The sequence below is a fragment of the Lepisosteus platostomus genome, chromosome 6 (genome assembly GCF_059453375.1).
Source record: "Lepisosteus platostomus isolate fLepPlt1 chromosome 6, fLepPlt1.hap1, whole genome shotgun sequence".
In the NCBI taxonomy this organism is placed as follows: domain Eukaryota; kingdom Metazoa; phylum Chordata; class Actinopteri; order Semionotiformes; family Lepisosteidae; genus Lepisosteus; species Lepisosteus platostomus.
The window spans coordinates 25288894-25312857 of NC_142616.1; the positions used below are offsets into that span (position 1 = coordinate 25288894).

At 35.5% G+C, this 23964-nt stretch overlaps 1 protein-coding gene across 10 annotated transcripts in view; it reads right to left on the reverse strand.

Annotated features, from left to right (window-relative positions):
- jakmip3 (Janus kinase and microtubule interacting protein 3) overlaps window positions 1-23964 on the reverse strand; it is a 55588-nt gene that overhangs the window by 16947 nt on the left and 14677 nt on the right. For 5 of the 10 annotated variants that reach the window (XR_015939521.1, XR_015939518.1, XR_015939519.1 and 2 more), the window contains exons 3-12: window positions 16572-17057; window positions 9991-10206; window positions 8002-8121; window positions 4933-5079; window positions 4349-4480; window positions 3889-3924; window positions 3397-3456; window positions 3084-3203; window positions 2669-2797; window positions 1274-1357 (exon numbers count right to left, since the gene is read on the reverse strand). Coding sequence is in view for 3 of the 10 variants with exons in the window: in XM_088635038.1 (XP_088491164.1) it covers window positions 1274-1357; window positions 2669-2797; window positions 3084-3203; window positions 3397-3456; window positions 3889-3924; window positions 4349-4480; window positions 4933-5079; window positions 8002-8121; window positions 9991-10206; window positions 16572-17057 (1530 nt within the window). In the remaining 7 variants the exon portion in view is untranslated. The remainder of the gene's footprint in view (window positions 1-1273; window positions 1358-2668; window positions 2798-3083; window positions 3204-3396; window positions 3457-3888; window positions 3925-4348; window positions 4481-4932; window positions 5080-8001; window positions 8122-9990; window positions 10207-16571; window positions 17058-23964) is intronic. The other 5 variants (XR_015939522.1, XM_088635039.1, XR_015939520.1 and 2 more) reach the window with 4 other exon arrangements.

Below are 23964 nucleotides of genomic sequence, written 5' to 3' on the forward strand. Positions count from 1 at the left end.
GGCAGTATATCAGTTGAAAACCTTTGAACTACACCTTAAATTTATAAAAGTTTGTGTAGGTATGCAGGTTCAAACAGCTCATTAGCTAATAACTGAAAAGTATAAACTGATATGTGGATAAAAGTAAATTGAATTAAACTACTTTTTTTGTCACTGAGTTTATTTTTCAAAGTGCTTTAGTCAACATACAACCATCTTATTTCTAAGTTGCTTATTGAAAGTCCATTTGTATTTTAATGCATTCTGTGTTAAGCAATTTCCTTTATTTCATCTGAGCAGAATGGGCTTTCCCCCATTTTAAATCCAATAAAAGTAATTGTTCTTAGAAACATGTCAATATGCTCTCAAAGGTCTTTGTTTCCTATTAAATTCATATAGCGCGCTAAAGCACTCAACATTTGGAAAATCTGTGAACTAAACTATCAGCACTTATGGTGTATCTAGCACAGACCTTCTTTACTTTATTGAAATGCTTGTCTGGATTGCTGCCTAAACACTGAGATATTTAGCACAGGTTGTATAACAAAAGTCTGAATTTTGTTACAGGTACAATTTTGTTTAGTAAATTACCATTATTAAGATATATTCCTATACCCATATTCTTTTCTTCTATTGTTTTCAGATTAAATTTAAATCTTGAGTTAATGTAAAACTGAACTGTTACCTAATAGTTTGGTGAGACTTCTATTTTTCACTATTCAATGATATTTATTCAATGACAGTTTATTAGACAAAAACAGATATAATCTAGGTTTTGGATATTTGGTGCACTGAATCCAAAATATTATATCTGAGGGAATGCATATCAACATGCAAACATGCATCCCCATTTTCAACAACAACTTAATAATTAAGTGCATTTAAAAAATGACTGTAAACAGCAATCTGCATGGTCTGAGCCTCTGCTGTGCAGCTGGGCCAGCAAGCAGTGTTTGAGGCGCCCTCTGCTGATCAGAAGATAGAACCTGAATAACTGGCTCCAAGGAGGGATACATTTTGGACAGGACAACAGTTCATTATAGGGCACAGGCACACACACAAGCTCTCACAGCATAATTTAGAGATGACAGTTAACCGAGACAGCATGCCTTCAGATTGGGGGAGCAACTGGTGAAAACTTGTCAATGTCACAATGTCAACATGAAAGCTCTACACAGAAGCCACCCTAGTTTCCAGACCAATAGCTGTGAGACAGTATTGATAACCTCCTGACTAGTGTGCCCCCCCCCAATTCATGACCACTTTAAACTAAACAGATGCTTTAATAAAATACCTGGCCTTGCTGTGACAAAGCTTTCTCAAGGTCTTCTATTCTTGTTTGGTATTGAGTGATTTCTGCCTGTAGTTGTTCTCGCGTCTAAAGAAACAGAAAATAAAAGTTAAAAGTGATAACGTTGAAAATATCTGAAAGACATTTTCCTTAATTAAGATCTCATGGAATGCTCAATATGAATAGAAATAATGTTATTGAACACGGTGCCTATCCAGATGCATGGTGAAAGAATTTGTCATAATATTCTGTTGTAACTTTTAACCCTGTTAACTATTAACCCTTATTTATTTGTGGAACGAAGGTGTTCCTTCCGGACCCTATGCAGACGACACAATCCGGGTTGAGTTAGGAAAACAAGGGGAAAAAAGCATGTGGGATTCGGGAAAGGAAACAGGGGTCCATGGTGCGCTGGTGTTCGGGGAAGGTGTGGCCGAGGCAAACAATCCAGAACTGAGTCCAAAAGGGGAATCCAAAATGGGGCAAAAGTCCAAAGCCAGGTGATCCATCCACGACAGACGAGATAAAAACAAGAACCGGGTCGGGAACAGGAACAGGAACAGGAACAGGAACAGGAACAGGAGCCTTGATGGGGCCAGGCGCTTCCAGGTCCCAGACTCGCCTGGTACGGGAACCAATGCAGAGCCCGGGACAGAGTAGGCGTCTGGCTTTTAAAGGGGGCTGGAACAGGGAGCAGGTGCGGGAGATGAGTGAAAAACAAGGAAGGCCTGGAGCGTCCTTAAGAGGAGGGGTTTAATTTGCTTTATTTTTATTACTTACAAAAAATCCAAGCCAAAATAAAAGGGTTACAACAACTTGGAGCCTATCTGAGAAGCACAGGGTGCAAGAGGGACAGCACCCTGAATGGGGTACATTCCAATGCACACACACAGATACAGTTTAGTGATACTGATTAATCTGTTAAGAATGTCTTGGTGAGGTGGAATGAAATCAGAGTACCCACAGAAACCTGTATGAACATGGGGAGAACTTAAAAATACTTAAATGTTATATATTGTTTATATATTTATTGGGTTCGCATGTTCCTATTTCCACCTGGGGTTCTCTTGGCGCTCCTTTTAACTTACACTATCCAGGCTAGCTGGCTTCTCTAAACTGACTGTAGTATGTGTATGAGAGTGTGTGCCATGCAATGAGTTGGAGCAGTCCCAGCCTTGTACCCTGTACCCTTCAAGTTAGGTTTGCAATCACAAACTTTAATGATAAAGAGGTTATTGCAAATGTATGAATAGACACATATTTATTATTTTGTATGATCATTTAAAATAATTATAATAATTAAAATATATTTTAATTGATTCTGAAGTTTCTATTGATGCTATAGCATTTATATAAATAGAATAAAGATTAATTCTGACAAAAACTTAAAACAAATACCTTGACTTCTCTTTCAGCATCAAATGTTCCCCCAACCTGCTCTTGCAACAGTGCGTAGGCCCGTTGTAATGCTTGGTACTCCATTGTCAGCTGTCGAAACCGCAGTTCTGTCTCTTCTTTGACCATGCCCTGCAATATTGCAGAGACAGTTGTTGCTTTAAATAAGCTAATGACTCAACGGGGTTGCACACAAGGTAAAACTCCTTATTTGTATTACTTAAAAACACAGCTCCCATGGAATTAAATGGATTTCTATGTCAAACATTTGTGAAACTCAGGATTTCAGTGACATTGAAAAAATTATGAAAAATGTCCTCTCAACTGTTTTTTTCTGAGTAATTTAATCTGTATAAGGCATGTATTAATACATATGTCTGTGCATTTAAAAAAACTATACCATATTCTATATTCTTACATCTTCTAAATCATCATCAGGCGTGCAAGGAGTCCTGTCGGTTTGATAAGAGATTGAGGAGCCATCAGAATCCAAAGATGCATCTTCATCATATCCAAAGAATGTTTCTACCACCGGCTTCTGAGGACAACACAGGATGTTAGAGGCTTTCACGGCACTTGCAAAAGAGCGGAAATCTAGCTGAGCATGAGCATTTTGTGTCAAATTATTAAAATGCATTAATTTTGTGAGGCTTACTGTTTGTTTGTTACTGCTTGTTTTAATCTGATTTTAGCTTCTTGATATTTCTAGAAATAAACCTGTAACTTCTTACCTTACATGGCTTGACAATTTTTTTCCTTTGCCGTCTATACCTCAGAAGTTTATCACGCTCCTGCACAGAATACATGCACAGCAAACCAGTTATGAGGCTATGCAATGTAGATAAAGACAAATGACGTGATCAATGAAACAGAAAAACAATAGAGCATTTGAAAAGTAATTTTAATGCCAATCCTGATGCTCAAACCGATTCATTCTCAGTACTGTAAAAATTCCTAGGTTCTTTAAACATAAACATCCACTGAAATACAATTAAAACAATGCCCAAGTTACAGTCTTCATGATTACCGTTAGAAAACAGCAGCAACACCTGAATACTGGCATCCTTGAGAATCTGAGAAACAGAATGTCTGAACCCTATTCTGTCTTGTGATATACATGTTCTTTTGTGGGTAAACTATAGAAGAAAGGGTCGAATAAAATATCTAGATCAGGTCTTTCCCTGCAGCTAAGTATGAATAAGAAGAATAAAATTAAATCTTACTATGACACTCTTTACATAACCAGCAGTTTCCAGTGCCTGAAATTCAAAAATAAAATAATGAACATTTAAAACCTAGCATCTAAGAAGATTCTAATTACCTAGTATTTACATTTCAGTATCTAATCTGTTTACAAAGTATACTGTACTTGTCCTACAATTGTAAGCATATACAGTACAGTACTGCATATATTCATGTACATATTCTACATACAGAATAATGTTAATTCTTTTGAATCTTTATTGTATACGTTTACCAAAAACAGAGAACTACATCATAAAAATGGATTCATAACTTATAAATATCAGTAACTATTAATTATATTTATATCCCTACAGATACTGTATATAACTGTATTTCTAAAGGATTTGGTGATTGAGATTAAATTCTAAACAGTGTTTATGCTGAATAGACTAGAATGACTAAGCGTGAGGCCAAGACTGATATGTGTTATTGCGTTACCTTCGACAAATCATCAATGATATTTTGCTGCTCAACAACTTGCAACCTCAGAAATTCAATCTCTCGCTCTTCTTGACTTTGATCAAGGTCATTCAAGGAGCTTGGGCGCCTGATGGTTCCCGCTCTCTCTCTCTAGACAGAAAATAAAATATTGTTATACGTCTGAGAACTAGAACAGATAGATAGATGCACACAAAACCCCCGGACGTTAATCTATGTCCAAGCAGTTCATGTTTATTTCAATAGCATTGTTCCAAAGACAGACCACGTTTCTCATTAGTTAGCTGGACTGCTGTTTCAATTGACAGGCAGAGTTTTTCTAAAAATATCCAGGAGGTCAGATCTTTAACCTTCTTTACACTTAACAACTCTCAGATGCTGTTCTGTCTACTAATTCACTAGAAGTGTAAAATGCTATTAGGAAAATTGTACATTTAGCAAATTTAGACAAATACTATAACCGAAGAGCAAAGTACACTACAGCAGAATTTTTTAATTTAAATATAGACTGATTTTAGATGACAACAAAATTAATCTGACAGCACTATCCTTGAAAAAACACACACAGTGAACTAACAATTTACCATTTCCATGTTCTCCTGGGTGACAAATTTCAATTTGTTCTCCATACGACGAAGGGCATGGGCCAGCTCTTCATTTTTTCTGCTAAGTCTCCTGTTTTTATCCAGTACAGGTTTGTATTGACTCTCAGCTTCCCGAAGCCGCTTGAGCTGCAAGAGTTCAAAAAAGAATACTGCAGCTTTACAGCATAAGAGAACTCATCCGTTCTGTGTTCAATATTTTTCTTTGGTACATGTTCTGACATATCTCTTCTCTTTATTTGATTTAATGTGAAAAACTTAATAAGAATCATCACACATGGCTCAGTCTAATAGTTGATGGATTTCTGTTATGTGTATGTTTATGTGTATGTTTTTATTATTGTAAACACAGGTGTACTCCTCAATGTGTTCACATATTATAGACAGCAATTAATATAGTCTATTTGTTTAAAAGATGTGCAGGATGGGATATACTGTAAGCTTGGCAATAAAATAGCTTTTTGTTGCTGCCAGCTCCCTTGTTGGATTTTTCATGTCACAAAGTCTGATAACTACATCTTAGATTTCTGATCTAAGAAAAAAAGTCACTTCCCTGTTTCACTTACCAAATGTATAAAGTGCAAGCTTTTGACTCACCATTTTACTGTGACAAAGACAATGAAGAATAAAGTGTCAAAACCTTCTGTGCAGTTAATCTTAAGCAAAAGCTTTGCTTCAAGTATTTAATCCAAAGTAGGTATTGTGTAAAATTTTGGTCACCATGCTACTTATTGCCACTCTGGAATCAGTCCAAAAAAGAGAAATCAGGTATATCCAGACTCAAAGGGTTATCCTACTGTAGTTTGACAGACTAAAAGAACTGAGTCTGAATTTCGAAGTGTAAGGCACCAGTTAGTTGCCTTTGATTACAGTTTGTACATCACTACTTCAATCAGAAAAGAGCAATTAACCCATGATTCTTTTAGATTGATAGAAGCACTATCAATACGCTGTTGAGCTACAAAGTCAAAAGTACCCTCAGTTACTACTGGATGGAAGTTTTACTTTCCAGCAGTCACTGGCAATTCCTCAAAGATGAGGCACAGAATCATCAGTCTTTGTTTACAGGAATCCCTGACACTTTTACAGAAAATCCCCTTTGACCTTCTCTGTCAAAACTTCAGCAGTGTAAAGATTTGGCTTTTATTTGCCTGTACAGATTTTCTGAACCAATAACATATTCTAGACCAGGGGTATCTCTAGTCCTGGAGATGCATTATCCTGATACAGGTACCCACTATCCACCTTCTACAGATCTGGAACAATGTAACTCATAGGGGTGACTTATTAAAATATGTACAGAAATTTAGAGATCATTTGGTAGAAAAATCATCATTCTCTTTAGCGCTCAATAACCAGGTTTCTCTTAACTAAACAATTTTTTATCTTAATTGATCAATGGTTCCGACTGTTCCTTATCTTTTAAGGCAGTGATTGAGGGTGACCTACTGTATAAGACTTACTGGACTGGGACTCTCCAGGACCTTGGCCAGAGGACAGAAGACCACTGCCTTACACATGTTCACATTGGCTCTTTATAAGCACAGACTGTAATATGTAGAATGCCCAGCAGGTGGATTTGGAGCATTATCAATGTTGCTAATAACATAACATTATCATGTTAATAATAGGTTATGTGCAGCAACAGCAAAAAGAGTTGATGTTTATTTTCATCTTCCTTATCTTCAATGTCAAACTCATCTGCCCTTGTCATTTATTAAGTAATTTACTTCCTGAAAAGGCTGAGTTTGAAAAAAAGATGAGGTGGAAGACCTACAGTAGTAGACTGTATCTGAGATTCCACAATTTTTCATTTATATTCTTTTCCTGTTCCAGATAGCTTTCAAGCTCAAGACAGGTATGCTTACTCTCTGTGTTAAGATGGGAAAATTTGTTTAAAGATTAATATTCTTTATGTATAGAGCCTATGTACATTATAATTACAGCTATTTCATGTCCCTATAATTTGATTTTCACTGTTGACAATAGCACTGGGTTTGCTATTACAGTAATATTAAACATAAAAATATGTTCCTTCTTTATCATGATAAATGATTTTATGAGAGATCCAAATGTAAATGAGACCTTGGAAAGGTCATGTTAATACAACAGCCCACATCATCTATTATTCAATTTTAATATTTGGCAAATATAAATGGTCCATTTTCTTTACAGCATACTTTCATTCTTTTCTCTGCTGGCTGTGTAAAAAATCCCCTTTGGCTTGAATGTTCAAATTTGTTCTCTTAATGGCAGGAGCTATCTTACAGAAAGGCCAAAATACGCCAATCTAAAAAAAACTGCTGCATTCAAATTTCTCATAATATTTCTGTTAGTTTAACAATATGTCTCAAAGTGATAGAAAGGGTGAATCTGATATTATTTCCCAATGCAGAGAAACAAATGTCACCACTGTAGACACAATCACCATGACCCTTAACAGGAAATAGGATGGGTGGGTGATTGTTCATAGAACTGCAATGATACAACAGAGCGAGAATATTTACTTTACATTACGGTGCTACCTGAGTAGTTTTATCGGCAAACTAAGCTCTGCTTGGAATTTGACCAGTTTGCAAGAAGTGTGTTGATCCTGGATTTCTTTTTATGTGTTTTTTCATTTTGAAAACGTCACGAACAGTATGATATGATATTCAGAACGCCACAAATAACTGATTTCTTTCATTTTTTTCCCCTCCATTAAATGGATAATTATGAAATTATGTAAAAAATGAATCAAAGCAAAACTGAAATGTGTCAGCCCTGATGGACTGATGTCCTGTCCAGGGTGTATCCTGCCTTATGCCTACTGCTTGTCAAGATAGGCTTTGGCTCCCCCATGACCTGAAATTGGGTGAAGTGATAAGAAATGGATGGAAGGATGATACAGTATGTCCTTTCCAAAGGAAAAGAATAAAGTAAAGAATACATCCTAATAAGTCAGCATAGATATACTGTGGGGATTTATATCATACAGTAATATTTAACTGTGCTTCACACGAAGAACAATGTAAAGAGAAACTAGGACAAGGAGACAAATACAGTGCTCACCAGTTCATTCCTTTCCTCAGACAGAAGTGCATTACGGTCTTCCAGTTTCCGTATGATGGCACTCAATTCAGCAATCTTAAGCTGGAAACGCCGAGCATCTCTTTCATCCAACTGCTGTTCCTAAAACATAAACCAACTGCAAATAACGGAACATCAGCCCAGCATCCAACAGGCTTCAGAGCCAACCCAAGCACTGAAGAGCTCATCAGAGGCTGTATAGTCCATGTGCACTGATTAAAAAAGAAGCATTATGCTTAACTGTGCCTTTATCTGATTACTTAAATGAACATAAAACTACTCTAATATAAAAGACGTTTCAGTAATTTTTGAACAGTTTTGTTGGTATGTGACTGGGAAGTACACTGAAAGAACAGGGAATCACCTCTCCATGCCTTCTGTCCCTTTTCCCACACATTTTTGAACAGGGAGCACAGTAAACCATTCAAGCTGCACTTTCACCACACTTGTATGTACTTAAAACACCTGTACATGTACTGTAATAAATGAAAGAAAGGCAACGTAGTAAAGTAGTAAAATACAGATACTCAGAAGACATACTCCACTTAACTATGTTAATAAACACAATGCACTAACATACAGAACATACAGAAAACTCCATCATTCTATTAATATTGGGTGTTCTAGGTAAGCTTAGTTTTTGTAAAGAAAATTTAGATTTTACTGTGATGTTTACATTACAAAAATTGAAGTTTTATGACTAGCATTTAAATTGTAAAATGAAACAATATACAACCTAGTAAAAAGAGAAACTAAATCAAGAATTCCTTATTCAACAGGTGCAGGAGAGACTTTTCAAAATCAAGAATTAAGAACTTTATTCTAATTTACTACAAAAAAATTGCTACTCCCTTAATTTTTCTGATTTATTAAGAAAACTTACAGCCTTTGTTGCCTTTGATGAACAAAGAATGGAAAAGTCCAACGTATGTCAGACATATCTCTGAGAGTCAGAAAAAATTAACAGCTCTTTCTATCATCATAATAAATTGTAAACATTTGTTGATAGTTAAACAATAAGCAGCAACCTGGTATACAGTATGTATACAGCAGTATGTGTTAGTTTGAAATATTGAATTAAAGCTCAAAAAGATTTAAGCCTTGGTATTTGGGTTAAGCATTTATAAACAGAAAATAAAATTTATATTTAATAAAATAATGAGAAGTTATTTATCAATGTTTCAATATCATGAATACAAAAATCATATGATGAAGCCTTGTGGGTCTGAGGAGAGACTATATTATTTGCAAAGCAATTTAGAAAATAAGTTGGTTTTATTCAGAGTTTAAAGTTTCTAAGGTTAATTGAATAATTTAATTTGCTGTGTTTGACTATCACTGCAGATAGATAAAAAACAGAATTTGAAAACATTATTGTTTGGAGAATTACAATGGTTGAAGGCATAGAGAGGGTAACTGAAGGAGTTTAAGATTAAATCTAAGTCTGTTTAGATGTTTTGAGTATAATATGCTTTAAGAGCATATTAAACACTGTAGTAAAGTTTTCTGCGAAGTCTCCAGAAGGGACAGAGTGAAACCTTACCAACAGAACTTTGCAATATGTAAAGGTCTTTTGAGACAATAAATAAACATGGACATTATAACCTGCTCATACAGAAAGGTCTTGTAAAAGCCTTCTGCTACTACTACACGCTATCTGCAGTTTGATAATAACAGCAAATTCTTAAAAAGGTATGTACATTTGAGCTTTGGCAAGTGTACAAGAATGAAGCAGTTAATATCCGATAAAATAAAAATAAAAAATAAACTGTGCAAAGCCAATTTAATAATAGTAACATAAATTAGCAAAATTGTCAGAAAAAAAGCACACAAACAAAAAATCTCATGTTATGAATCATCATTGCTGCTTTTGCCATTTTAAAATCAACTATGGGGACATGCCTAGGCTTGAAGGGCTAGTCATCAAGAAACTGGTGCTGCTTTAGTGGAAGATCAGGTAAAAGTGCTTACAGGACTTCCTGAATGATCTGAGGCGTCTCCTGCACCACCTGCATAAGGAGCCTCTCGTTTCGGGCTACTCAGATGTCGTTCAGCCTCTTTGAATTGGACAAGCTGTTCATCTAAAGCCTCTTTTTGGAGCTGGAGTCTCTGAGTTTGCCCAGCTTGGACCCCAAGCTCTCTTTCCAGCACGTAGACTGCTCTGTCTTTTAACTTAATCTCATCCATCTATAAGGAGAACAGAACAGAATCACACACGGATGCACTGTACAGATCTATAGTAACCATGGAAACCTTTCAGTGAAGTCCCACACTCTATATCACGATGCAGACAGTGGCTTCACTTTCTATCTACAGACATCTGTAAGAGTACAAATAGGCTTATACTGTTAGAGTATTACAATTGCCATCAACAGTTAAGACAATACATCCACTTGTTACACACCACAATAAATTGGTTAGAACTGGTTTGAAGCTTTCATTAATTGTTCTGTTTTGGTACTCTATTAAAAAAACACAGAACTTTCAAATATTCCCTAATATATTTCTATAATTTTAGTGTAACAATCCTTAAAATATTGAATTATTTGCATATGAGGACACAGTACTAGGCAACATTTGTGCTGACATTAAAACAGTCATATAACAATTAAAACCCTTTCTATTGGGTATTATCCTTCACATTGTTTCGACATGATTAATGCATTTTGTTTCACCTTCATTATACTATTATGATTGCTTCGTTTAGTAGGTATCATTGGTAAGTAACTTTGATTATAAAACCATGCATTATGTAAAACATAAATAACTACTGAATGTTTGTACAAAATTATATTATTCCCTGAATAAATCCTTGAATATACAGGCACAATGTATGAAAACTCAGTACAGTTAGTACATATGGTTTATACCAACTGTGTATTATAGTAAAAAGGACATTGGTCATTTTGGAAACTGCTAAAAGAAGTTAATTTTGGCAAAAAAACTATTTTATGAAGCCCCATTCATATCAATGTGCAAATGTCATAAAAAAGAAAACCATTTAAAATTAAACACCTTTACAGTGAAACACCTACTCTGCTTGACAAGCAACAAAATGCCCATAAAAGGAAAAGTGCAGACTATAGACTGACTATATCATTCACTCGTCATTCCTTGTAAATAGGAAATCCTTCACATACTGTAAATACATCAAATGTGCTTATAACAACTGTATATGAAAAAAGTGATTGATATTCTGTATAACCACTGTGCCCTGTTTAAAATGTAAGTGAAAATTGTTTTAGAAAAATCACAGTTCTGCTGACTTTTCCCTTTCCAAGCTATTTTACACTAAACCTGCCCACATACCATATATTACTTAAACTCTAAAGAGCTGTGGTTTCACACTGTGCTCGGTCTACTAACCGGCTGTCTGAAAGCACTACTAGTACCCTTTTCGTCTATTTTTTTTACTGTCCACAGAGAAGGGCACATGTGAAGAAAAGCTATTGAAATGAAGGAGTGTTTGAAACAGACGAGTTACAGTGAAAACAGAATGTATTTTTATCCAAAAAATGAAAATATCACAAGTTTTGTCTTTTGTGTTTTTGATCTCTTGCTGCATCATTTACATTTCTCTCTCCACATGGGCCACTTGATTTCAAGGCCGTCTAAAAGGAAAATGCAACGAGGGGTGGTCAAACTACTCACTGTCTCTCAATGTCATTGATCAAATAATATTGGTAAGTCCAAGGGATTTTTTTAGTTCTTATTGTGCCTTGAATCTTTGTGTCATGGTTTATAACTCCCATACATTTGAGCTATAAAAATAAGAATAGAGTATACTCACATAAATCTCCTCATTTTCATTTAAGCTAGTGTAAAAAGCCAGCGTGGTGAAGGAGAAATTAGTACAGACAGAATTTAAAAATTTAGAATTTTCCACATTTCATATCAGTGCTTTCTTGGTTTCTGTTTTTCCCTCTCCCAAATGCATTCCCAGTCTAGAATGGTAAGTGATATTCCTGAAGCGCTAATTGAAATGAGCATTTAGTGAAAGAGCCAGCCAATCACAGTCGTCCCCTCATGTGATTGTTCTCACTGGTTAAAAGCAGTCACTCTCATTCCCTCAAAAGCACTTTTTTTTACAGTTTGCAGGTGCGAAGGCATGAACAGAGCATGAAACAGAAGGTGCTAACATTGATAAAGCATCTTTGTCGGCTACGTTTGCTTTCTTTGTGTGAGCGTGGCGCTGCCATTTGCATTTTCTGTCTCACATAACAAGCTGGTCTCGAATCCCATGGTTCTTTTCACATTCCCATTCATCAGCTGCATGTCTGCCAGATGATGTCTGAAAATGTATTTCAATTCGCTTTGTCTAAGCAGTGTATTTCAATTTGCTATTTAAGACTCGGTCCTTTTCGATAAACTGAAAATTAATTGATATAAAATTCACTCTAAATAATGTTAATAATTATTCAGCCATGATAAACTAGCATAAATCTTAAGTTTGGAGCATGTACAGTGTAGCTGTATAATGAAAATATGTATTTCTGTAAGTCTGCACATATTTCTGAACTAACTTAACTTTTCCACAATAGTTCTTCACAGTGGTTGTCTGTACCTTCAGCATTCTTAAATGCATACATAATCTGTATGTATAAAAATCTACCCAATTTTTAAAATCTTTTTGCTGCAAATTAACTCTTTAATACAAATTTGATAGACAAAATACTGAGTAATATGATATACCATACTAGTATCACATTATACTGTAGTTTAGGAAACAAATCTTTCTTTCCGTTAGACTTAATCAGATCTCTTTGAACACTTGAGTCTGTCTGCTTTCAACAGTCACTTATTTCATGGTTGTCAGAATTTTCCTGTGTTTGAACTTGAAAGAAACAGTGAATGTACAGTACAACAACACATCTTGTCTGCCAGCATCATGAAGTGTTTAAACCACACCCCACGTCCATGTGGAGAGCACTGATTATGTGCTAATTTGCTTTACATTTGAAGTGTGCTTTTTTAAATATTGACTTCTTCTGGTGTAATTAAATAACTGAAATGTTGTTAGAGCAGCATTAGTGAGGCTTCTGTTTTCTGCACAACCTCCAGCTATTGGAGCTCCTGCTGTATTTTCACTTGTATTCCCTACTGTTTCCCTTTCAAACAATGCAGCTGTTAATCATTCATCTCCCCCAAACAATTAGGTCAGCTGAAGATGAAAGACACACCTAGAAAATGTATTTTGCTTAATCAGGACAATAGGCTGCAAAATTTAACATAAATCAATTCTCAATTTTATTGCATGTTTGCTATCGACCCACACTTCTGTGTGTTATGTTTCAACCTATTTATAGTGCTGCAAAGACTGCAGTCAGACAGAAATCCCCTCTGAGCCTCCAGTCATTGGCAGACTTGTTATGTGAAACTGCACTAGAGCAATTTGTCATAATAGACATCAGTTCCCTGCTTCAGTTGTAATCTTACGGTTTATTCCTGGGTTTGTTCCAGTGCACAGTGCCCTGCTTCTCGAACACGCAATGAAACAGAATACATAATGCCCCCCATCCACAAATACAGATTCTCTACTTCACTGTGTCAGATGGGCTTTTCTCTAGTTCATAAGAGCAAACTGCCTGTTTTCAAAGGACCAATGATGTGAAATGCCTTAGAAATCCTTGTTGAATTACAAACAGGGTGATTTTAGAATTATTTCGTGGCCCTGCTTTCAGTCAGACATTCATATACCGTGGTACAGGGCCTTAATTTAGTATTCTACTCAGGGACTCTACTATACACACAAAATGCCAGGGCCAGGAAAAAAAACTGGTGTGCTTTTAAAACATGACAATAAATCTACAAATAAAAAAAATGGAATGCATGCAAATCACAGAGACTATTTAAGGACCTAAAAAAAACAAACAGTAAGTCCACAATAAAAGTATTATATTTTACAACTAATTCAAATTCGTCACTTTTTTAATTTTAATGTTTTTATAAGAATGCAATCAAGCATCACAACTAGTTTTAGCTTTCTTAAATTATACTAGGAGTCTTCATTAAATAATCTGTGTAAACAGACTAGAAATCCATAATAGTGCCCATGCCCAAGGTCAAACAGCCTAATAAATATTTATTTTGTACTTCAATCAGATTTAATTGTACATTTAAAATAGTGTACATTTAGTAGTAGTACATATGGTATATTTACATGTACACTAATGTGACTATCTGCATTAATGTCTTGTTACAAAATTGAGTCTTTAAAGCCACAGTGACTTTATGCAGTAACCTGCTTTTTCTCCCTGTTTAGGAGATAATCTGCACTTTCAGTATTTCTTTACTTTTTTCATATTCTGTTACAAATAAAAATAGACTTCCAATTATAGAACAAAGAAATGTTATCTGTGCTGATTCAGTGAACAGAAATACACAAAGACAGACTAATACTAATTAGGTACAATATCCGTGTCCTTCCAAACTGTAATAACATGTGCAATTGTCTGTTGTCAAAAGAGTTCTGAAAAGAAATCTCGTCTTTGAATTAAAAAAGAAAAGGGTATTTCAACAAAGGTGCTCCCTTGAATGTAAAAGTGTATGTTCTAAATATGGGACCAAATGTAGGCAATCATTCCCTTTAGCACTTAAGGATAGCATATGAACATCTGCATTATTCCAAATTTCTTCAATTTATAAAATTAATATTTATGGAAATGTGAGATTTAAAGCTGCCATCTACTTAACTGATTTGTCAGAGCAGCTAAAAATGTGATTCATTAACAAATCATTTTTCATTCCAATTGGTGGAAATAATCTGATTAAGGTTTATATCCTTATCATTAGTTACTGCGCAATTAAGTTCACCCTTTCTGTTAGCTCAATTAAAATGTAAAACATGTAACATTCTAATTCTAACTAGGTTTTTTGTGCTGTTGTCAAATGGAATACTTTACATTGTAGTTTTAAAGACGGATTACAAAATCGTTTATAATAAATAAATCTTGCCTTTGGCCCAATGTAGTCCCTATTTAAAATGTTTTGCATTTTAACTCTGGTATTACTTGTAAATCACATGGCAAGAATATATTTTCAAACCCTTCAGCTATATCTAAGGTGACTAGTACTGTACTTTAATCCTTTCTTGCAATATTTTGAATCAGTAAGCCTTTGGACTTTCAACAACATATTCAGTTCCCAAGCAGTACATTGTAGAAAAGTAAATAATTAAGGTCATCAAACACAGCTTCTGAAGACTGACTTGAAAAACATGAAAATACAGAAAATAAATTACAAATCCTTTCCTTTTCAGCATTGTCAGTGTTTCCCATACACGTTTTAGTATTTCAGCTAACAACTTCCAGTTGGTAACATACTGTAAGCACACTAAAATGTTAAGATGTAATTGGTACAAGTACAGTATGTGTGATAGTCTTAGTGCACTGAGCACGATATAGAAGTAACATCCTCCCCTGAAATCTAGACAGTGTAAAACTCTGCTAGGGCAGAGGATCTGATTTTTTGGCATGGTGGAGTTGTCCAGTGTCTAAGGAGTGGAGCTGTGTGTGCTTGCAGCCCTCACGTGACCACTTGACACACATCTGCAGTAAACACTTTTATTAATTACCATAGTGAGAATAATGTCATGGTCTGGACATGCATGACAGCTTCTGGAAATTATCAAGCAAAGTATCTCAAACGAGGCCACAAGAGTTTAGTGAGCTCAAGCTCAATAGGTTAAGGCTTTCATGTAGTTATTGCCTCCAAGGGATCTGCAACCAGCTACTACCATCTAATATTAAATACTTTAATATTATATTGTACATATTATTATATAATTATATCATTAGTAATAATCTCACGATCACAAATACAAATTGCACAACTGTATAGCAAAACCAACAGATTTGACTTTGATATCCCATTCCTTCTGGAGGACACTATATATGCAATATACAGTTCACACACACATATTGTATAATGGTTTCCTGTCAAGGTTTGAAAATGCTGGGCTATTGTATACAATTGATAGATTTTTAATTAACTCTTGTTGCAGTAAAAAAACTTATCATATTTCTTGTGTTCTTACATGCAGCACAATGACAAAGATGCGTGTCATATCTGTGAAATGTAGGTTAGTCTCAAACTATTCCCAGAAGTGTAAGAGAATGCTACATTTGCTTTTTTATCTTTGGGCATGTAATTTTAATGATTTTTAGAGATTCCTTGGCAAGCATAACATATGGATGTTTTGATAACACCTAAAAGTGATGTCTCTGTCAGGTTAAAACAATTACTCTCTTTATTGAGTACAGTCTCAAGTTGTCCTTAAGCTTTGTTATTTAGGACCATCCTTATTGATATGTCAAAACTGCAATATTTTATCAAATTGTGAATGATCTGCTTTAAAGTCAATACACTGTTGGTAAAGCTAAACAGTGTTCTCCTCTGAAACATTGAAATCCATGCTTTTTACTGCCAGGAATCAGTCTTCTTGGCATATTTCAATGTAATTAATTTGATTTAAATTTCATAATAAATTCAGAAAGAAAGATAAGACTAATCTCAGTAATTAGTGATAATATAATACAGGAGCCAACACGTACCAGTCTTCGAATTTCCCTTTCACATTCCTTTTTGATTCTGGAGATCTCCTCCTGATGAAGATGATAGACACTCCTTATCTCTGCAGCTTTGATTTTGTCAGCTTGTATAACCATGCTCAAAGCCTCTTCCATTTGTTTCTTAACCCCCTTGAGCTCAGATATCTCCTGCTGCATCCTGGATTTCTCATTCTCGAAGCCCTTCTTGGCCTCCTCCTTGGCCTCAGAGAACAGAGCGGTCTTCACTTTGTCGGTAGAGCCATCCCGCAGGGCGTTGACGAGGGCCTGTAGCCTCTGGATCTCGTTGTCCTTGATCTTGATGACTCGGACCAGCTCGGACTCATGCTGCCGCAGCAGCGTCTCCCTCGCAGTGTGGAGCTCCTTCATCTTCTCCTCGTGGAGCTTGGCCTTCAATTCCGTCACCACCACTGCAGACTTGTGTTGCTCGTGTTTCACTTCTTGGGTTTTCTCTCTTTCCAACTTGCTGACCTAAAATGGATTGAAACAGAACAAAAACACTCGCATCACCATGGAGAGATCAATATATACAGTATATATTTCTTGAAATATTTATTTCTCCCTGTACTTTATGTTTATAATATTTATAAATTAGTCTACCATGTTTCCATTAATGCATTACTTATCTGATTAAATAATCATCTAATTTCTGGAATAATTTTATATGTGCTAGCATTTCCATAGAATACCAACAACTAATGGACACTCAAGGATATTACAGGTCCTGACTGCAAAAAGGAACAACTAATAATGTAACAGATAATCCTCTGAGAAATACAATATGTTTTCTAAACCTGTGCAGAAATTAAAGTGATGCAATCAGATACATTCAGCTCACCAGAATGACACAAACCTTCTACTTGGCCATTTGTTTTAATTCCATTATGCTCTCTTGAAATAGTGTTTAAACAGGAATTACAAAAAGGTTACAAGTAAAACACAAATTAGACAAATTATTTGGTAACCCATGGTTACCCTGAAAATATTGTGTAGCTACCATCTTTAACCACCAATCTCTCTGATGATATGAAAAATAGACCACCCTGAGTATTACTAAATCAAGAGTGGTTTTAAAATGAAGCAAATCTATTTTAAATAATGATTGTCAAATGTAACATTCTTGTGGAGGTAGAAAGCAACACATAACATGGTGCAAATAATGAACTTTGAATTCTGATTACATCAACATTTAAACAGTTATAAAAAGGATATTCATAGTGGTAAGTACACTGTACTGAAAGTTTTCTTTTACTGTTAACCTTAACATTAATGACATCTTGCTATGATAGGAAATTTATTTTCATGAGCAATGATTTTTGAGTGTGTTTTTAGATTTTAGGACTTTCAGGTTAATGTTCAGTATAATTAATAAATATATATATATATCAGTACTCAAACCATACTTTGTGCATAAATCTCCATTATGTATTTCACCACACAAAGATGTCAATCAAGAACAATAACATGTATGCAAGCCTGTGTAGAATGAAGGTATAGACAATATTGTGTCCTTGTCAGCAATACAGATATCGACTTCTCTATCGTCTTGTCCCTTTAATGAAATATGGCGTGTGCTGGTGCACTACTGAACAATATAAGAAAGGATGCAAATGAGAGATGACAAGTCGACCTATCTTATGGTATTTGAGGTGCTAAGTGAAACTAAACTTTTATTTTCTGCAAATAGTTTGGGTATTAACCATGTGTTCCAGTTACTCACAACAGTTTATGTAGAGAAACATATTATGTTCTCTGTGAGAAATTAATTCCCTTTTGGTTTCCAATTGTGAACCTGGGTCTTTGTTTCGCTACAGTGTGTGAATTTATCCACCTATGACCCTATATATTTTAATCAAAACTCCTCTCAATCTCCTTTTTTAGACTGAAGAGATTTAGTTCTCTTTAAAGGGAATTGCAATGTTATTTTTACATTTAGGGGTTATAAGGAATTGCCATTAATGATTGCATTTCAAACCACAATGAAAGTAAAATATAAACAGTAACATGTAAACCTAACAAAATAGACAACATTTCCAGGTATACGTAGTGCCATATTGCTGTCATTCTCTGCAATCCAGAACAAGGTAGCAAAACATCAGATGACTTGAAGCAGCCCTACTACATCGTAAACAAACAGGCTTGTGAATACATCTCTTTAAACCAATAGAATTATTGCTCTTGATTCAAGATGGTTTTGCCAATAAATACTACTTACTTGTTAACTCTGCATGCAGATCACATTGGAACATTTCTCCACTGAAATGTCTGCACAATCTGTACTTATTCGCTTGTACATTGTGTTACATTAGTCATTAGAGCAACTCGTGAGCAGGAAGGGCTGCTTCACGTCGCAGTTCTTGCAAAACTCTTGACAACATGGTGACAATACTGTACTGTCACAAAGTGCATGATCGGGTGCTTAATTCATAATCTGTGAAATTTTGTAATACAGTCAATTAATTTGACTGTATTACAAAATACCAGCAGCCTTATCACCCTGCAACTCACAACTGGCAACCCACTGAAGCTAAGCAGGTGTGAGCCTGGTCAGTACCTGAATGGGAGACCTCCTGGGAAAAACTAAGGTTGCTGCTGGAAGAGGTGTTAGTGGGGCCAGCAGGGGGCGCTCACCCTGTGGTCCACGTGGGTCCTAATGCCCCAGTATAGTGATGGGGACACTATACTGTAAACAGGTGCCGTCCTTCGGATGAGATGTAAAACCGAGGTCCTGACTCTCTGTGGTCATTAAAAATCCCAGGGCGTTTCTCAAAAAGAGTAGGGGTGTAACCCCGGAGTCATGGCCAAATTTCCCATTGGCCCTAACCAATCATGGCCTCCTAATAATCCCCATCTATGAATTGGCTTCATTACTCTCTGCTCTCCTCCCCACTGATAGCTGATGTGTGGTGAGCGTTCTGGTGCACTATGGCTGCCGTCGCATCATCCAGGTGGATGCTGCACATTGGTGGTGGTGGAGGGGAGACCCCATTACCTGTAAAGCGCTTTGAGTGGAGTGTCCAGAAAAGTGCTATATAAGTGTAAGCAATTATTATTATTATTATTATTATTTATTTCTTAACCAAGATATAGAAACCGGTCAGAGAAATTGGGACTGCAGTTCCCCTTTAGCCTGTCCCCTGATGACAATGCCTTGGGATCATTAATCATTCTTGTCTCTATTCTTTTTGGATATCTTAAAATGTTATTGCTTTCTAAGTATTCTTCTCCAGATATTTTTTTCTAAAAACTTACATACAGTACATACTGATGGAAAAAGGAAAGCAACATTTTCTGGAATGAGAATACTATAGTTACTGTACAGTAGTTAGTGTACTTTCACAAAAAGTTGTCAATTTGTTTTAAGCCCTCTGAACAGCAATACAACTTGTGTAGTGAGGCATTGCAACTTGCCAACAACATGAAAGCTCGTTAGGTGCACTTTTACCCAAAGAGGTCCAGGTGGAACAATGCCTGATCAGGATGCCTTTAAAAAGGCCTTAATTCGAAGCTTAGGTCAATGCAAGAAAAAGGCCACACTTAGTCAGTTTTCTGTGCATTCCATAATGCCTGGAATGTCACCAGACGCAAGGGAGAGGGCCACTGGCATGCTGCAGGCAGGCATGTCATGTGCCAATGTTGCCAGACACTATGGAGTAAGCCGCTCCACTGTGTCCCTACTACAGAGAAGGTTTCAGCAGACTGGCAGGACAGATGACCGTCCAAGATCCAGTCACCCTTGAGTGACAATACCAGAGCAGGACCGACACATCAGACTAGTCTTCTGAGAGATCGTTTCAGATCTGCCACCCAATGCTGCTGAATCTGCCGGCAGACACAATGCCCACATCAGTGACGCGACAGTGAGGCTCCAGGCTGCTGGCCTTAGAGCAAGGCAACCTGTCAGAAGCCCTCTGCTCACACCTCCTAGACGTTACACCCGACTGGCTTGGGCCAGACAGAGGCTGTGATGGACTCGTCAGCAGTGGCATCAGGTCCTCTTCATGGATGAATCACTCTTCAGCCTGTTCCAAGCAGACGGGAAGGCCAGAGTGTGGAAAAGGTGTTGCGTTTCTTTTTTCCATCAGTATAATAGGAGTAAGGAGTATCTATAATTATCTAATTAGAGATACTGTTCTTATTATATACAGTAATACCCAAGCTAGGGCTATTTATGAATAACATCCTTCTTGAATATGTATCGGAAAAACAGCATCACGTCCTGATATTTAATTGGTTTATAGCCACCATAACCCTTATAGAACCATAGTGTCTATTCATTATTTGGACTGTTAGAACATGCTAGTATATGGACTATAATTTGGAGGAGACAAATGAATAACTGGTATCAAGTCTCAAATGTGAATTTAGATGAGTTTACTTATTATGACACATATAAAATGATTTTCAGCACTAATTATATACTAAAGCAGAAAGAAGTGAGTATATTACATGGCATACATGTGCAGCTAATGCTGAATCAGGTGAGCTATTTCTTAAATGCCTTCTTTCTGCTGTTCTTACACAAAACACCCGAGGAAAGTTGTGCAAGGTGATGAATAAATTCTTGAGTTACATTTAAACCCAACTGAACTAAATTTTATCTGGCAGTCCTTAAAACATGTCAAATCAATTTATAAATCTATATAATACAGGAGAACTGGCTCAGAATGGCAGTGTTACCTTGTACTGTATGACTTTAAAACAATAAATGAAGATCAATTTATTATGAAACATCCTATAAATGCTAGCCTATGCTGTTTTCATAATTACAGAAAATTACCTTTTATATTTTGTTTATAAAAAGCAATCAACTAGAAAGTGTAGGTAAAAAAATAAATTATGGCACTGGGAACAGAAAACTGTTTCAAAGCTGCACAATACCTGCACAATACCTGCACAAATTCCCCCAAACACCACTGAACCTAACTACCCAGTACATGTCATGTACAGTATACTGTATAGCATTTATTCTCATTCAATAGAAAGGTCTCCAAGCACATGCAGTGAACTGCCACCAGAGACAATGAGTCATACAAGATGTTACAAAGGTTCTATTGATTCTGATTCCTACCAAATGAATATAGACACCACACTCAAGAAATTCATACTGTAGCACTGAGCACAACACTTATTTTCTTCAGAATCTTCCCTCTAAAAAAATATCACTTTATAAGACATCTTAATTTATTATTAGATATTTAATAAAAATGACATATTTGTATTAAAGCTATTGATACAATAACCAACTTCACATTATTTTATGTTTGCCTTACAGTACTAATCATTTAAATCTAAACTTATACCAGATCCTCATTTCTACTGTACTTGTCCATTGTTCCACTGTATTTATTTGTAATTTATTTTCCCAGGCATGTCTTGAATATTAATAAATAATGCATGTTTTTTATTTTCTAGTGGTTTTAGTGCCTAGTTTTCTGTTTTATAAACTATATTTAATGTCTTGATTAATATACCAAGAAAAAAGTAAGAAAGCTTTCAATCAAGACAGTGGTTTCCGAAGGCTGAGCATATCAGCAATGTGAGAAAAGCAGGTTGCTACTGAAAGGAGGACCAGGACCAGGACCAGGACCAGTCGGAGGCACTCTTCCCTGGGGACCAGGAATTCCAAACCAATTCCCTACAATTGTGACCAGGGACACTGTTCTGTAGGAGACTGCTGTCTTTTGAAAGAGATTTTAAGATGACGCCCTGACTACTGGATCATTAAAGATCCCATTAAAGTCACTTTTTGAGTAGGGATGTTAATCCTGGAGTCCAGTCTACAATAAGTTTAGCTATGGGGTTGAACAATCTGGCCTACCTAAAGACACCCCTAAATTCAACTGCTGAAACAATTTCTCTGTACTGTATATAAAGAACTTTGAGATCCTTTGACATGAAAAGCACTATATAAATGCATCAAAAGCCATAGGAGATTCATTACTGTTACCAGCTCAACTACTAACATCATACTGCAGTTCTTTTTCTAATATTATTTTACACAAAAGGTTCCAGTGCTACAAAAAGAGCTTCCTGAATTCAATGACATATAGCCACAGAGGGAACAACTGTAATAAATCTTAGCATATGAACATCATGTACTTTGATTTCTGTATTACTGGGATTTATTTCAGATTTAAGACTACTTAAATGTTGCAAAGCCGGGTTCTGAAATACCAAAATCACTATTAAATTGAAAATGAAAATGTGAATATAAACGAGAGGGAAGAAATATGTTAATCTCAAATAATTAAACACATTACTTAATATATGTATATATACAGTATATTTCTCTTTCTAAGATAAGTTAATGTTATGAAACAATAACAACCAAAACAAATGTTATTAGCTGAGCTATAACTTTTAGTTTACTTTTATGTATTTTCTGAAACAAATGTATAGCACATTTCAATATTGCTTACATTCATTAACAGAATAAAATACTTTAAGGAGCTGTGGTGAATTCAAGTTAAAAAATCACAATGAAACAATGAATTCAAAAATCACTATGAAAGAAGTTGCCTTGTTTCTTTTAAGACAACCTCTCACTTGTGGCAGATTTGGGCACATTTGGATTTTTGTCTTAAGAGGTGCAATAAATTTGAAAGCAAATGCCCTGAATATATTTTAAAAAATATTTTAAACTTACAGAGATCTGTTTATATTTTAATAAAATATAATGAAACCTTTTTAGGATTTTGCCAATGCAACACTTATAACAACTACAGCTTTGAAGCTGTATTGTAAAAATTCTGTTCTACAGTGAATGTTCAAACTCATTTATTTGGCGAGATATTTCTGTGGTTTATCTCCAAAGTATCTTTTGATTCACATTGGGTACACTTTTATTTTTCATTTATTCAAGGTCTTCTAGTTCTTTAGTCAGATCTCAGTTCAGACAGAATTTCTTAAACCTGTATTTAACCAGATATGATAAAACTTTTCCTAAACTCTTAAATTGTCATTGAATTCCAGAAAAATCATAAAGATAACCATATAAGAATAAAATATTTTTTAACCTGTAACCCAAATTTATCATTATTAGTATTATTATTATAACATAAAGTACATTACATTCCTTATGGACTCCCCCCTCTAATGTTAGCTAAATGTATTTTAATCGAAAATACATAATCGAAATATACTGATACTGGAAGACCTCATTAGAAAGGCACCATGTGTGAGTGAGGATATCAGGTCAGAATGTAATAACAGTGTAAAACATTACAAATGTGCCAACCAAGAATACAGTCTTACACTCATTTCCAGTTTATAGTAATTGTTGTTCAATATTCCCCTGAGATTTCTTGATCATAGTAAAATAAACAGTAAAAGCTGATTTCTTTAGATGTGGCAGGCTAATGTGTCAGGAAATTGA